Source organism: Hoplias malabaricus, chromosome 17, assembly GCF_029633855.1.
Source record: "Hoplias malabaricus isolate fHopMal1 chromosome 17, fHopMal1.hap1, whole genome shotgun sequence".
Taxonomy (NCBI): domain Eukaryota; kingdom Metazoa; phylum Chordata; class Actinopteri; order Characiformes; family Erythrinidae; genus Hoplias; species Hoplias malabaricus.
Window position 1 is genome coordinate 35,376,945 of NC_089816.1, and position 15,962 is coordinate 35,392,906.

The following is a 15,962-nucleotide window of genomic DNA, read 5'->3' on the forward strand; positions in this document are numbered from 1 at the left end:
GTGTGGTGTTTTCTCCCTGTGTCTGCGTGGGTTTCCTCCAGGTGACTGTCTGTGAGGAGTGTGGTGTGTTCTCCCTGTGTCTGTGTGGGTTTCCTCCGGGTGACTGTCTGTGAGGAGTGTGGTGTGTTCTCCCTGTGTCTGCGTGGGTTTCCTCCGGGTGACTGTCTGTGAGGAGTGTGGTGTGTTCTCCCTGTGTCTGCGTGGGTTTCCTCCGGGTGACTGTCTGTGAGGAGTGTGGTGTGTTCTCCCTGTGTCTGCATGGGTTTCCTACGGGTGACTGTCTGTGAGGAGTGTGGTGTGTTCTCCCTGTGTCTGCGTGGGTTTCCTCCAGGTGACTGTCTGTGAGAAGTGTGGTGTGTTCTCCCTGTGTCTGTGTGGGTTTCCTCCGGGTGACTGTCTGTGAGGAGTGTGGTGTGTTCTCTCTGTGTCTGCGTGGGTTTCCTACGGGTGACTGTCTGTGAGGAGTGTGGGGTGACTGTCTGTGAGGAGTGTGGTGTGTTCTCCCTGTGTCTGCATGGGTTTCCTACGGGTGACTGTCTGTGAGGAGTGTGGTGTGTTCTCCCTGTGTCTGCGTGGGTTTCCTCCGGGTGACTGTCTGTGAGGAGTGTGGTGTGTTCTCCCTGTGTCTGCGTGGGTTTCCTCCGGGTGACTGTCTGTGAGGAGTGTGGTGTGTTCTCCCTGTGTCTGCGTGGGTTTCCTCCGGGTGACTGTCTGTGAGGAGTGTGGTGTGTTCTCCCTGTGTCTGCGTGGGTTTCCTCCGGGTGACTGTCTGTGAGGAGTGTGGTGTGTTCTCCCTGTGTCTGCGTGGGTTTCCTCCGGGTGACTGTCTGTGAGGAGTGTGGTGTGTTCTCCCTGTGTCTGCGTGGGTTTCCTCCGGGTGACTGTCTGTGAGGAGTGTGGTGTGTTCTCCCTGTGTCTGCGTGGGTTTCCTCCGGGTGACTGTCTGTGAGGAGTGTGGTGTGTTCTCCCTGTGTCTGCGTGGGTTTCCTCCGGGTGACTGTCTGTGAGGAGTGTGGTGTGTTCTCCCTGTGTCTGCGTGGGTTTCCTCCGGGTGACTGTCTGTGAGGAGTGTGGTGTGTTCTCCCTGTGTCTGCGTGGGTTTCCTCCGGGTGCTCTGGTTTCTTCCCACGATTTGTCTGTAGGTGTGTTTGTGTGAGTGAATGTGTGTGTGTGTGACCCTGTGAAGGACTAGCATCCCCTCCAGGGTGTGTTCCTACATTGCGCCAATCATTCCTGACCCATCACGACCCTGAACTGGTAAGTGCTTACAGACAATAAATGAATGGTGGCTGACATACTGTAATGACTGTAATACAAACACACACACACACCATTTTCAATCTACACACACACATACCTCAAAACTGAAACCAGACCAGAATTAGAATGTTATTGAGAAGTCACAACCAAGAGCAACCTCATGATGCCGCATTGAATGATGGGACTTTCAGGTTGCATCCTCGTTAAATGGTTCAGATAAAAACAAACAAACAAACCAACAAACAAATAAACAAACAAAAACAACAGGGTACTTTAACCGTTCTTAATGTTGCTGAATTCACCCATGTGTCTCTGAGGCACTGAACAGCACCCCCTTGTGGAGCAGTCTCAAAATGTGAGAAATGAGAATTTGAAGACCTTATGGGGTCTGAGCGAAGGATTCTCTGAGTGAGTGAGTGAGTGAGTGTGTGAGTGAGTGAGTGAGTGAGTAAGTAAATGAGCGAGTGAGTGAGTGAGTGAGTGAGTGAGTGAGTGAGTAAGTGAGTGAATGAGAAGCCAGTTCCATGAGGTGTTTAACGTCTGGAAATTTGTAAAACTAACTTTATGGTCTGGATTTAATTGTTGGTTCTTTGATTTAGGCTTGTATTTCTTGGAGTGTATAATCAGCACACACACACACACACACACACACACACACACACACCTCTGCCTCAGAGTCCTTCAGTTTCTGTTTCTTCTCTTTGACCTTCATCTCAAAGACCTGCTCCATCTCTGTCTCCATCTTCTTCATCTTCATCACATGCTCCCTCCGCTCCTCCTCCATCTGAGCCAGGGGGCTCCTGAACACACACACACACACACATTCATGAGAAATCAGTAACACACATGTTGTCATGAGGGACAACTGTAATACTCTTGTTCTCCAAAAGACTCTTTCCTGATGTTACACTGTGGTGTGTTGTGTCCTAAATCCATACTCCACCAAAGTAGTGGCCCTGCTGAGTAAGTGTTCCTATTAATATATGAAAGCATTCCTATCAACAAGTATCAACAAAGAATATCAGTTGAAAGACTACACAAACACAAAGAAACGTCTAGAACTGTGGGGCATTTTATGAACTGAAGTGTGCACCTCTCTGTTCTGTTTCTGGATCTAGGTTCGGTCCCAAAGATAAAGCTGAAGCTCCAGAGTTCGAGCTGTGACTCTGTCCCCTGTATCTCTACAGCTGACACTAACAATGTAAAACTGCAAACTCTGCAATACTCTAAACGGTCAGAAGGTGGCATACTTGGTCAGTTGTCCCTTGTTCTTGGTGGCGTCCACTCCGTTGCAGGTGACAGCGGCCAGTTTCTTGCTGCGGTAGTTCTCATAGTGAACGTTATTGGTCACGTCCTTCAGATCCTGCATGTGGGTCCTGAGCAGAAATAGCAATAAACAGATGAATGACCTCAATCCAATCAGTTCCTACACTCACTGTCCATTCTCTCAGCTCCACTGACCAAAGAGGAGCACTTTGTAGTTTTATAATAACAGACTGTAGTCTATCTGTTGCTCTGCATACTTTGGTAGCCCTATTTCACCCTGCTCTTCTATGGTCAGGACCCTCACAGGGTAGTGTCCTGTGTCACTGATGAAGAACTAGAGGATGGCCGACACACACTGTGCAGCAACAGATGAGCTACTGTCTGTGACGAGGGAGGAGTGTCTCACAGAGTGGACAGTGAGTGGAAACACTGTGTGTGCGTGTGTGTGTGTATGTGTGTATGTGTGTGTGTGTGTGTGTGTGTGTGTGTGTATCTCACCTGATAAGCATGTTCCTCAGAACAGTAAAGTCACAGTGCTCTCCATTTTCCACTGAAACAGCAAAACAAACACACACACACACACACACACACACACACACACGTTAGCTTAGCATCTACAATAGACTTTTACACAGTAGATCTGCTCTTCTCTTTCACAAAAGGATTGTATTGGTGTGTTCTCACAGATCTTAATATACAGCATAATGCAGAGTAGCTTTGGCAGATGTCTCCAGCCTTTGGTTCAAGGAAGGACAAGCAGTGCCCAAGGCTCACCGACGGTGGAGAGAGCGAAGGCAAGCCGGCCTGGTCCAGTCCCACAGGAAAAATACTGCTGTACACACTGCTGCTCTGACAAAAAGGGTTCAGAACTCACAGTGCCGTCCCCACGCTGACCCCTTCACTCTCCCATGAATCTGTGAGCCCTAGGAGCCCTGAATACTGTCGCCAGTCACTGCTTGTACTCTCTCTGATCACTTCTGGCTGGCGCTAACCAACGCACACCCCACAAGACCTGTGGACCTGGAGACGCTCTGCCCAAAACATTATGACCATCACAATGTGACCCTTGTCAAAGCGGCTCAGATCCTTACGCTGAGCTTCTCTCCTGGGACGGACCACTCACTCGCTCACTGATAAACCCCACCCCTCAGCAGGAGTTAGTGGTTTTAATCTTGTGGCTGATTAACGTACAATACAATTGAAAACACATTATTTACACGTTTCCACGTTTCCCCACTGTGACCTACTACATGTCCCCTGACATCTAAGGGTTGTCTTAGGACACAGAAAGATGAAAACACAAAATACAAAACAGGTCTGAAAGAAAACACACACACACACATCAACAACAAAAGGGGAGGGGCTGTCTTTGAAAGCAGACAAATGCTTCAGACATCCAGGGTCAGTTTCTCAGATCCAGTTCATATCTAGTTCTGGAAATTCCCATCAGGACTGGGCTTTTAATCCCTGTCTGGGAAACTGACCGTCAGAGACTGCATCGCAGATAAACAGGATTAACGCTTCAAACAAAATGGAGACACAGCGCGTTCTGGTCAGGTGGTTAACAGGTAAACACAAACAAACACACGTTTACAGATTAAATATTGAAACAGCTGTGAGCACAGGGACACGCTCTTGTGGTTAAACGGTCAAACACAGACGTCCAGAGCCAGTTAGCAGCAGCGTGGACCGTTAACTGGGAAAACAAAACAAACAACAACAAACGAAGACCAGATGTTTTCAGACGTCAGGTGGATTTCTGGGAAAGTCCAGAGAACTCTGTTCTTCAGGGAGCTGCTCTAGATGTGCTTCAATCTGGGACAAATCCCACTGAGTGACACTAGAGGGCGCACAGGAGTGAGTCCAAAATACAACTGTATTTTTTCAGAGATATGAGCAGTTATGGACCTCCAGGTCAGTACCACCACAGACCAGGTGTTTTTTGGGCACTGCTGTGTCTGATCCTCTCTGACCAGTGCACCACACACCAGGTGAGGATGTATCAGTGCCTAAATAATACCTACTTTCTGGAGTCGGCCCTGGGCTGTTCAGTGTATAACAATTGCTTGATTTCTAATTAGACCTAGCTTTAATTATACATTCATATACATATAATACTCCACGTCTACTCACATTAATTACAGAATAATACCAGGAAAAGAGGATTTCTATTTTGTGATCTAATACCTTCTAATTAAAACAAGGTTCTGTGTAAAAGGCTAGAAGCATCTAATTTGAAGTTTTGCTGTTCGTTTCCATTCACTCCCATTCATTAAAGACTCTAGTGTTGCTGTACTACAGTCATGTTTTTTGTATAATGAGATGCTAAGGGGGGCAGGGTCCCACTGGAACAGATCATTAACCTGAGCCAACCTCATCTGCCCTCTTTATATCATCACGCTTCACTGTGAGAACTCTATAGAACATGCTTTAAAGCAGGAACAAGCCCAAACTGACGTCATTCTGTAGTTATCATCGACTTTTACCAGGGCTTCTGTGTCTAAGCTATAATTCTCCACTGCAGTTCCATGCGCTGCGGTAAACAAAGTGGTTCCAAACCTCGTGTTATGATAGACGTACATTTTTCCACTGAATGTGACTGGATCCCCTGAATTACGAGGTCATCAAGAGCTGAAATATGGATTTCGCTCTGTGAGTTAACACCGTTTCTTGTTTCCACTGATTTACTGACATTTAAAGAGCGGTCAGCTTACTAAAATATCCTAAAAGCTCCGCTCAGACTACACAGGAACATGGCGTATGCATTGCCTTGTATCTACACTGAGCACTGTTGGGTCTCTGGTTCATTTTACATCACCACAGCGGATGACATCGCAAACCCTGTCTCTAATGGGATCGGCGGGCTTTGGAAACCACAACAACGGCGGTGGTAACGTTAAGCGGTGTTTACTCATGGTGTATCGGCGTGTTGTTGTTGTTTGGGACTGAACACAGCTCCGTCATCAGTTCAGACAGATCAGTAGAGTTTGTTCCTTCCTTGTTGCAGCATCCAGCTCTCGCTGGATTCTTTCGTCGGCCACCGATCCAAGGAGCGTTTGAACCTCTTCAAAAGACCACGGCGTCATTTTACGAGCTGCCGTCGTGAGTCGGATAAAAACAAACGTGATCTCTGCTGCAGCTGGAGATTTTACAGATGGAGAGTTGGTGCTGGTCGTCTGCGTCACGTGGCGTAGAGTGACGACTCTCTCTGGACGATCAGCACTCTGCAAGGTTTACACGCCACGGTTTAGTCCCTACTCGACTCGCTCTGAACCACGAGAGAACAGCCACTAAACAAGAACCCGCTTCCAGAACCAGAACCAGGACCTGATTCACCTCACGGAAAAGCAAACAGCAGAGTAGAGTCGAGTAGGGAAAATTTTTCATAATTCAGAGAAGTGTGGTGACACACAGTGGAGCACTTTATGCCAGAAAAAAACACATCAGCTTTAGAACCATTTTGTTTACTGCACAAAGAGATAGCTGCTATTTTAATCTACATCATACAGTAATTCAGTATTGACCTGGAAGTCTTTATATGGGCATGTTGCCGAATTCAGAACAATGACATCACGTCAGAGGTCTACGGAGGAGGGGCACCTTACCCAGGAGGAGGACCAGGTTCTGAGTGACCGCCCGTATCAATCATCCGCTACAAACACCTACCTGTGAGGAAGCTGGTGAAGGGGCGGGGCTTTGGAGCTCAAAGTCTCTCCTGCAGGAGACCTGCGACCCTGATTGGCTACTAAAGCTAAGAATGGTGGGTTGGTGGTGGGGTTACATGGCGTGGCGATGGTAAGCTGAGAGGAGCCAGCCAGACTGATGGAGGCGGGTCAGGGAAGGGATCACAGGGCCATGAGGGATCATGGGATTTGTAGTTCTACTGAGAGGGTCACATTTGGATGGCACAGCAGCAGCTACACACCACTCAGAATTGGGTGGAATTTTTTCTTCAATAATAAACACTGTAAACTGTAGGTGAGTGGAAGATTTATATTTTAATGGAGTTTAAATTTGAATAAGTTTCTGTGGGAAGGATAAGATTTAGTGGAGGTGGGGGATTTGTTTGGACAGAGAGAAAAACCATGCTCATGCTGTGTTGTAATTTATCATTAGCAAGAAGTTAAAAAAAGGTTTTCAGAACATGCTGCATTTATTGGAACTGTGGAAAAATCCTGTCCTGTAAATTTTAAAGCAGTTGTAAACTCATGCAAAGACAGACCAGCCATAACATTAAAATGCCCTTCACTGACCACACAGGAGCACTTTGTAGTTCTACAAATACACACTGTAGTCAACCTGTTCCTCTGCATACTTTCTTATCCCCATTTCACCCTGCTCTTCAACAGTCAGGACCATAGCAGAGCAGGTAAGACTTGGGTGGTGGATCATACACGAGTTGGTGTGTGTTGCCCTGGTACAAGTGGATCAGACACAGCAGTGCTGCTCGAGTTTTTACCTCCTTCAGAATCACAGTGGCCACTCAGAGCAGAGAGACTACAATCAATAACTGCAGAATTACAAAGTGCACTCCTAGGGTCAGTGGAGCTGATAAAGTGGAGAGTGAGAGTCGGAGCAGGGAGGTCATTTTAATGTTTTGGCTGATAGATGTATAGTCGTAAACTGTATAGTTTAAAAACACAGCCTAAAGCATCTAAAAGGCAATGGGGAGAACACAGAAGGTAGGCATCTGAGTCCCATGCCATAGTGGAAGCACCTTAGGTTTGCTACAGAACCTTTGGATGGATGGTTCTTTGGAGACTATTGTAAATGAGGTGTGTGAGTATGTTACAAAGTATGTTACAAAAATCTCCACCAAGGAGGTCCTTCTATGGCATCTCTCAAGCACCCATTGGTGGGATCTGTTTTCCAGAGTGTGCACTCAGTCAAGGACCCTTAATTAACCCCAGTATACAGTTAGTTATGGAGTCTAACTACGTCTTTGAACTATACTGCAAGTGTCACCACATGTTTTGACCCCACATGTCAATGGATCTTCATGAGGCAAATAATAAGGACTGGGATCGAGTAATGGGTAGCATGCACTTCTGAGGAGGGAGGGGGTGGTTTGGGGTACATGGATAATAATTAGGAACCTATAAACATGAGTTAGAGAGCAGTGTTGCTCTATTTCTAGCAGCCAGTGTTGCTTATAGGTTTCTCCATGACTATTTTAGGTAGAGCACGACCAACAGCAACGAAAAAGTGTGGAAGGGAAGGGATGTTGGGGGGGGGGGGGTACTAAAGGAGACAACGGAGAGTTGGGTGGGGGTGGGGGGAGGGGGGGATAGCATAAAAATGAATAATGGTATTGTTTACCAAAAATGCCCTCTGTCAGTCATGGAAAAGAACAGACAGAAAGAGAAAAAAAAGAGAAAAAAGAAAGAATGAGACGTGAACGACTGAAAGGAAAAAGGAAAGAAAACCAAACCAAAACAAACACTCACCCAGCACATAAGAACGATTCAAACTGAAACATAAACACAGTCGCTCGGGAGAGAAAGGGGAGACTTCGTAGAAGAGGAAAGTAAAAGAACGTGGGGAAACCAGCACGACATCGAGTCAATTGTGGTGTGTGATGCGAGAAGGGGGGGTGTGGGGGGTGGTGTTCTCTCTCTTTGAGGAAGGATGAAGTGACTGTTCGTCAAAACAAAGACTACCATTCCCAGGGTGCACTTCTCCCCCACCCACGCTGCCAGAAGGAAAGGTGGGCCTGCTCTTATGGAGTTCTTTGTGCTTCTCAGAGCTCATATAAAAGCTTCCACAGGAATCAATGGTGTGCAACGTACCTTCTGCCACACCCCAGGGGTACTGACGACCTCGGACCTTCCGCCCATTCACTTCCACCACAACGTTACTGCCCACCACGGCCAGAGGCATCCGCTCCTAACACACACACACACACACACACACACACACACACACACAGGTTTTCATATACTATAAGGGATTTAGAGTTAAATATATAGGGACATATAATATATAATAATGTCTCCATGCATTATCTTCTAAATAAATATCAGTATGCTGTGTGTGTGTGTGTGTGTGTGTGAACAGGTTGCATGTGTATACACACATCATTAATAAGAACTGACAGAACTTATTGATTTATGGAGCGCAAAATCAATAAAACACCCCCAGCCTCTGCACGCTCAGTCCTGATTAGCGTGGAAAGAGCTGGGTGAGTCATCACTGACTGACGTCATTAGAGGGCGCTGTTGTCGATTCAGCACTCAAACTTGGCAAATTGGCAGTTTTTTCTGTGGCTTTTTATTGTTCAGATCGATATAGGAATAATATCGTATCGACCGTAATTAAGAAATATATTGTGATATAAATTTTGGCCGTATCGTCCAGCTCTTTCCTCATATAACCATTTAGCTGTTCCATAGTTTTAAATTGGGTGGACGATCCTGAAGGCACTAGTCCACGACTCTGTGGATTTGTACCTTTATCTTGCGGATGAGTTTACTGTCCTCGTCCTCCTCTGTGTCCGGAAACTCGTAGATCTTTATCTTGTGCTCCTGAATCTCCTTCATAATCTACAAGATGACAACGAGGGAAAGATTTAGAGAACAAACTAAAGAAGCCTAATGAATGGAAAAAACACAAACGCACACACAAACACCTGTTTCTTGAAGAGCTGGCACTCCTCAGGTGTTAGTGTGTCTGCCTTGGCGATGAGAGGGATGACGTTGACTTTATCGTGCAGACGCTTCATAAACTCAATATCCAGAGGCTTCAGACTGGAAACACGTTCAAAAAATATTATTAAGAATTAACAAGAATAATCCAGCACCTCCTTTTTTTTCAATTTCTAGTCTTCGAGACTTCAAGGCAAAGGGAAACATTCATGGTCTAAACCACTTTTAAGGCATGAATGTGTTACTCTGTTGAACATAGATGAGTGTAGGTGCTTTATCAATGACTTTAAGAGGAAAAAAGATATACTTTGATGCAAGGTTTACTTAAAAACAACAGAATTTATAGCAAATTAATTCATTTGATCCACCATTCTCTGAAGTCACAGGCAGTGGATTATTACATTTCATGAATATACATATTAGGGCGGTACAGTTGCGCAGCAGGTAGGTGTCACAGTCACACATTTCCAGGGACCTGAAGGTTGTGGGTTCGAATCCCGCTCCGGGTGACTGTCTGTCAGGAGTGTGGTGTGTTCTCCCTGTGTCTGCGTGGGTTTCCTCCGGGTGACTGTCTGTGAGGAGTGTGGTGTGTTCTCCCTGTGTCTGCGTGGGTTTCCTCCGGGTGACTGTCTGTGAGGAGTGTGGTGTGTTCTCCCTGTGTCTGTGTGGGTTTCCTAGGGGTGACTGTCTGTGAGGAGTGTGGTGTGTTTCCTCTGGGTTCTCGGGTTTCCTCCCACGGTCCAAAAACACAAACGTTGGTAGATGGACTGGAGATTCAAAAGTGTGTGTGAGTAAGTGAGTGAGTGTGTGTCACACTGTGAAGGACTGGTATCACATTAAACACAGACAGCATGATTTAAAGACCCTCTCCAGTGTACTTTGTGTGTCTAGTCTTGGCGTGGTGGTGTTTATGCGCCAGAATTCATGTCATGGGTGAAATGGGCCGTCAGCAACTTGGCTGAGCGTCTTAGAAACTTCACACACCTAAGGAATCAATCATCTCACTCTGAGGGGCGGGGCTTCTGAGTTACAGGCAAAAAAACAGTGAGATGAGAGTGAAGAACCCCTATGTTACAAAAATCTCCATCTGCAGCTCTCATTTACTACAGGTGTGACCAAATGAAACCAGGGAGGTTCTTCTTTGGCATCTCTCAAGCAACCACTGGTGGGATCTGTTTTCCAGAGTGAGCACTCAGTCCAGGACCCTGATCTCAACACAACCATCGTAATTACTCCCAGTACACAGTTAGTTATGGATTCTTTATGGAGTCTAATCCACCATTATGAGTGTAATCCATCACCAGAGAAGTGATTTATACATTTGTTAAAGTAAAACAAAGCTGTGGTGTGCTGTTCTTGGCGTGACGTGCTGGAAGCAGAGCCGCAAAACTCACACTGTTTTCTTTGGTCGTTTTTTTTTTGTTAAATGACGTCACAGTGGAAGAGCCAGAGCCTGCTTCACATCACTGTATCTCTCTCTGTCTCTCTGGAGGTCTTCAGACAAAGACACGGTTCTTCTTCTTCTCTCTCTGTGTGTGTGTGTGTTTACAGCAGAGGGATAGAGGCTAATTTATGGGCAGTTTCTGTATGTGGGGAATGTGAAGCATGGAGCAGGGTGGTGGGGTTTACAGAGTAGTAGACGCTGATGTGAGTCACAGGGTCAAACCAGACTCAGTGTTTGTGGGAAAAACTCACAGCTGTTCGAGAGCACGGTCAACATTTTCCATCTCATGTTAGAGTTCAGGGGTTTCAGCACTGGACGAATGGACTGTCACTGTCCGTGTGGACTCTGGTGAATGTTATGAACCCCTGATGTCCACCCCAGACACTGGGCATGGTGACATTAGGATGCTGTTCATCTTCTCCATTCCATTCCATGTTTTATTATGCAGATTAAACCAGTGGAGTGTATGTAATTGAACATCTGTGTCCACAGTATGTGCCCCTTAATAAAGCCACATGGAGTGTTTCCAAACTATTTAATACAGACCGATCGGCCAAAATATTAACGCCACCTACTGTCACTAAAGTCACTGTCAGTGTTATCACATAAGTGCCCTTTATAATTCTAAACTAAATGAATATAAAACCCTGTGGTTATATAACGGCTGGTCTTTATAACCCTGTATTTAATTGTCAGGAGTTAGACTCATATGGTATGTGTGGATCAGACACAGCAGTGCTTCCTGAGAGCAGTTCTTTGTATCATTGATGCTGTCCATCTTTGTCAATCAGTTAAAGGACACCAACTGTCTTCTCCTGGTCCTGGATCATGCTGGTGGTGAATGTACGTTTCCGTACTAAAAATCAATAATGTGCTCAGTGAAAAGGCAAACTACTCACAATGAAATTAAAAAAATATTATCATACTTCACTCTCAAATATCCATGAGATTAAATATAAGCCGTCTTTGAAGCGTCACATCACAGCTGCCCTTCTTCAGCGTTCTTAGCTAAAAATAAAGTGGCAGTCTGGAAGAGACTGTCCCCTGAGGACTTGGGAAGGGGCCGTCTCTGATTGGCTGATTATCTGAATAAGAACGAGAGCACGAGAGATTCATCGTGTCATCATCCTCCACAGAGCGCGCTCAGTGTAGAGGCTGTTACCTAACGTTTTTGGGTCATGGTGCAGGCAGGATACATTACTGTCAAAAACACACTAAGAAACCTCTCCCCTAGTTGCTGCTTGTGGCCACTTCTACATCATCGGCGCATCCTCCTCGCTTCTACACTCATTACACTTTGCTCAGCACCACAGAACATACAGGAGGATGTATGTAGTTCTACAGGTTCAGAATGTAGTTCATCTGTTTCTCTGCATACTTTTTTTTTAGCTTTTTTCTTATATAAATAGGATGCCACCGGACCTCCACAGGTCAGCTGTGATTTGGGTGGTGTGTTATTCTCAGCGCTGCACTGATACTGACGGTTGTGTGTGTGTGTGTGTGTGTGTGTGTGTGCTGTTGTTTTTATTTTGTGTGTGTGGGGGGGGTGCTATAACTGTGGGGGGTGGGGGGGGGGGCGATGTTGTTCTATGCACTGACCATTTTAGAACCGGTGACCATTTTAGAAGTGTGCTAGCAAAGTATGCAGAGCTACAGATGGAATCATAGTCTTTAACGTTATGATCAAATTGACTGTGAATGCAGAAATAAGGAGTTTTTTTAATGTCTGAGCAGTGTATAGGGAAATGGACGGAGGACTGTATGTGATCCAAGTCAGAGGTTACATTTCACTACACTGCAGCTCAGCTCAGCCCTGCCCAGGAGCCCCTTTTTGTTCCTTTTCTTCTCAAACACAAACCAGTGAATCTTCTATTTCCTTTTTCCTATGAGTGTCTATTCTGAGCTACTGAAGGAGGAGGCGGACGTGGAGGTGGAGCTAGAGGAGGAGGAGGAGGTGGAGGAGGTGGAGGTGTTTACGTCTGCAGTACTCACCCATGGCCAGAGGGGGCAATGAAGTACAGGCAGCAGTGAACGCGGTTATCTGGCATCTGTCTGCGGTTCACTCGGGACTCAGCGTTCAGGAAATCCTCACACTTACTGTCGATATAGTTGATGACTGGCTGCCAGCTGGAGAAGAGAATGAGGGAGAGAGAGAATAGAAGGAGAGGAAATGAGTGAGAGAATGGCAGCCGTGTGTTTTCTGAAGTTGGCTGATATGACCTCTATGGAACGATACTTGGGAACTCTAGGCTGAGTTCTAGGAATTCTCTTTTGGTGGACCCCTGCTTATCCAACATTTCCTCAAAAATGAATGGTATTTATTCATACTGTGTCCCCTCTTTGCTGCAGGTCTGGGACAGTTTGACAGTAGGTGTATGAACACAAGGTGTGTAGTGAAGGCAGGTTCTGGGGTTGGATGATAAGTTCTGGGACAGTTTCACAGTAGGTGTATGAACATGGAGGATAAGTTCTGGGTGACAAACAACACACCAGCTCATCCCAGAGGTACTGGACTGTGCTCCATCCCTCCAGAGAACACAGTTCCACATCTCCACAGGCCAACACTTTAAATCCCTATAGTCTACACTAGGCACTGCTTATGAGCTTGGTGATCTTGGCCTTGTGAAGGAAATCCATGTCCAGCACAAATAAAGAGGCTCAATGTTTTTATGGACCTTCGTGTTCATTATCTTTGCACTTAATTAAATGTATGCTCATTATCCCAGTCCCAATACACACTGCTCTATCAGAGCGGAATATATACATCATTAAATATCAATTTTAATTATTAGCATCATCATGATATGTAAAGAATCATATTATTCCTCATAATAATGTTTCTGAATCATCCATTTCTACTGCACAGTACTTTCGTCTACACGCCATGACATTCACTCTAATGTCCAAGATAAAAACTAGCAAAATGTCCCCAAGTGTTTACAGGCATCCTACAACTCCACAGGGTCTTTTTTTAAGATCCAAATATGTCTGCATATGGAAGACCGATGTGACTCACCAGTTGCTATTGTCCACTGCATCGCCGAAGCCTGGAGTGTCCACAATGGTCAACGTGAGCTGGACTCCACCCTCTTTAATCAGCACTTTAGACTGCTCCACCTGAGCAAGCAATCAGAACAGACATCTGATGTAAGATATGATGATAATTCAGTCTTGTGCAGGTTAAAGATAAGCAGTTTTCATATAAGAAATCCAGGAATGTGCAGAGAATCAAGTCCAGAAATGTTCCGGAGTTGACCTTTCACACGTAGCATACAGCCAGAGAATATTCACGTCAGACATGTTCTCGACGTGGGAAATGTTCTGTGTGGGTTAGGCATGGGCTGGGCCTGTGTTGTTCGTGCAGGAGGCATGGCATGAATTCACAGTGAATTATCCAGAACATTATCAGATCTATTCACACATGGGCTCACTCAGACATCACCCAGACTTTGTATTATGGGCTAGGATAATGTCAGGGAAATGCCGGTTACAGCTGAAGTGGGCATTTGCATTTTCACATTAAGCTTCTCCGGGTAATAAGTGTTGTCACGATACCAAAATTATGACCTTTGATATGATACCTGCCTAAATATCTCGATACCGATACTGAAACGATACCATCGCAAAAACCTAAAACATCAGGCTGAAGGTGGTCGGCAAAATCGCTGGTATCTGTTTGTTAAGTGTGATGCCACATGTGATGTTTCGCCATTACGAATCCAATCGCGCCTTTGGTGCCGTGTCATACATTCATAAGGCGTTTGAATAAAGCTGAATGCCTCAATCAATTGTGTGATCTCAGTTCAGGGAAAGGATTAAACTCAATATAAAAGGAAGCAAACGTGTCTTTGGTAGCACTTTTTGCAAATTCGCCGCTCTTTCTGATCTGTGTGTGCAGCAGGGAGCAGTGTCTCCGGGAGCAGAGAAGCCGTGAAGAGAGAGCAGTGTCTCCCCCGCTCATGGTCAGTCCTGGTGTTCTAACGAGTCGTGCTACCGGCGATTCTCTTCTATAAAAAGTAGCTAAGGGTTGTACAGAAAGTCGCTGGTATTAGTCTGTTTTGTTTGTTTGTTTGTTTTTTAAATAACTCGTCAGAAAGTCTGAAAAGTGGCTAAACACAGTGGCTCACACTGCCCCCCTGTGGCACTTGTTTAAAATACTGCTCTTACTTTCAAACACTCTTCTTAAAGTACTGGGGTATTGTACCTTTCATAATAACAAAGTATTGAGATACTTTTCTAGTATCAGTATATTGTACAACACTACCGGGTAATGTCTAGAACTTTTTTGCTGGGAATCACTGGGAATCCCATTAGAAGTGGAACATAATTTAAATGAGCTATCAATCAGTTGCCAGTGGTTCTTCACATAATGAAATAAGCTTCGTACTGACACCTAGTGGATATAATGGACATAGCAGAGACTGTGTACTGAACCTATTTTAAACATTGTTTCCCCAACACAAGTGACCCACTCTATGGAATATAAAGCAGTTCAGTCACGATCTACAAAGCAATAAGAGTATTTATGAGCTGGATTTTATATAACAAATGTAAACAAAAATGAATTAATTAATTTGTTCTTTCATTGTCTGTAAGCGCTTATCCAGTCCAGGGTGACAGTGGGTCTGGAGCCTACACGGAATCACGGAACACACCCTGGAGAGGGCGCCAGTCCTTCACAGGCACCAACAAATAATCCCTTTCATAAATATACTTCAGTTTGTTGGATGGTTTTGTAAGAGAACATTTTCACAACTGAACACTTCCTGAAAGACATGTCTTCAAAACACTGAAGTGCTATGTTATCTGCTGATGTAATCATATCTATCTGTGTGTGTGTGAGTGTGACGTTTTCACATAAAGATGCAGCCTGAAATCTAGCAAATATGACGTTCGAACATTATTATGAACACTGACGTTTGAACTCTGACACTTTCAGGATTTACAGTGTGACCCGCTGCAGCCCAGACACCATTTATAAACATGTTCTTTTACAACCAGACTCTAATTAACCTAGTAATTCTATGTCTTTACGTTTTTCCCAGGCATTAAACATAGCGCAGCTTTAAGGGCTACAACAACATGACAGTAATAACTACACCAAGGATGAAAAGAGGAACTACAGCTCTGCTGACCAGTAAAAAAAGTGATAAGATCTCACAACACAGTCTGTCTGACTAAACCACAGAATGTTCTCTGGCCTGAACATGCAGCAGGCAGCATGTGTGTTGGTGTGAGTGTGTATACGGTCTAATTCATAGTGAGGGGCTAGGTCTAAGGGTCTAAGAGGGTCATAGTGAGTTTAAGGTGGTTATCTCTGGTTCTTCATAGTACACTCTCAGCTGCAT

At 45.2% G+C, this 15,962-nt stretch overlaps 1 protein-coding gene across 2 annotated transcripts in view; it reads right to left on the reverse strand.

Moving 5' to 3' along the window:
• The window catches only part of LOC136673537 (septin-7-like), a 51,703-nt gene that overhangs the window by 8,378 nt on the left and 27,363 nt on the right, over positions 1 to 15,962 (reverse strand). For both annotated transcript variants that reach the window (XM_066649073.1, XM_066649072.1), the window contains exons 4-11: positions 13,631 to 13,731; positions 12,607 to 12,741; positions 9,155 to 9,272; positions 8,976 to 9,068; positions 8,316 to 8,412; positions 3,025 to 3,076; positions 2,511 to 2,636; positions 1,925 to 2,060 (exon numbers count right to left, since the gene is read on the reverse strand). In XM_066649073.1, the coding sequence (XP_066505170.1) occupies positions 1,925 to 2,060; positions 2,511 to 2,636; positions 3,025 to 3,076; positions 8,316 to 8,412; positions 8,976 to 9,068; positions 9,155 to 9,272; positions 12,607 to 12,741; positions 13,631 to 13,731 (858 nt within the window). The remainder of the gene's footprint in view (positions 1 to 1,924; positions 2,061 to 2,510; positions 2,637 to 3,024; positions 3,077 to 8,315; positions 8,413 to 8,975; positions 9,069 to 9,154; positions 9,273 to 12,606; positions 12,742 to 13,630; positions 13,732 to 15,962) is intronic.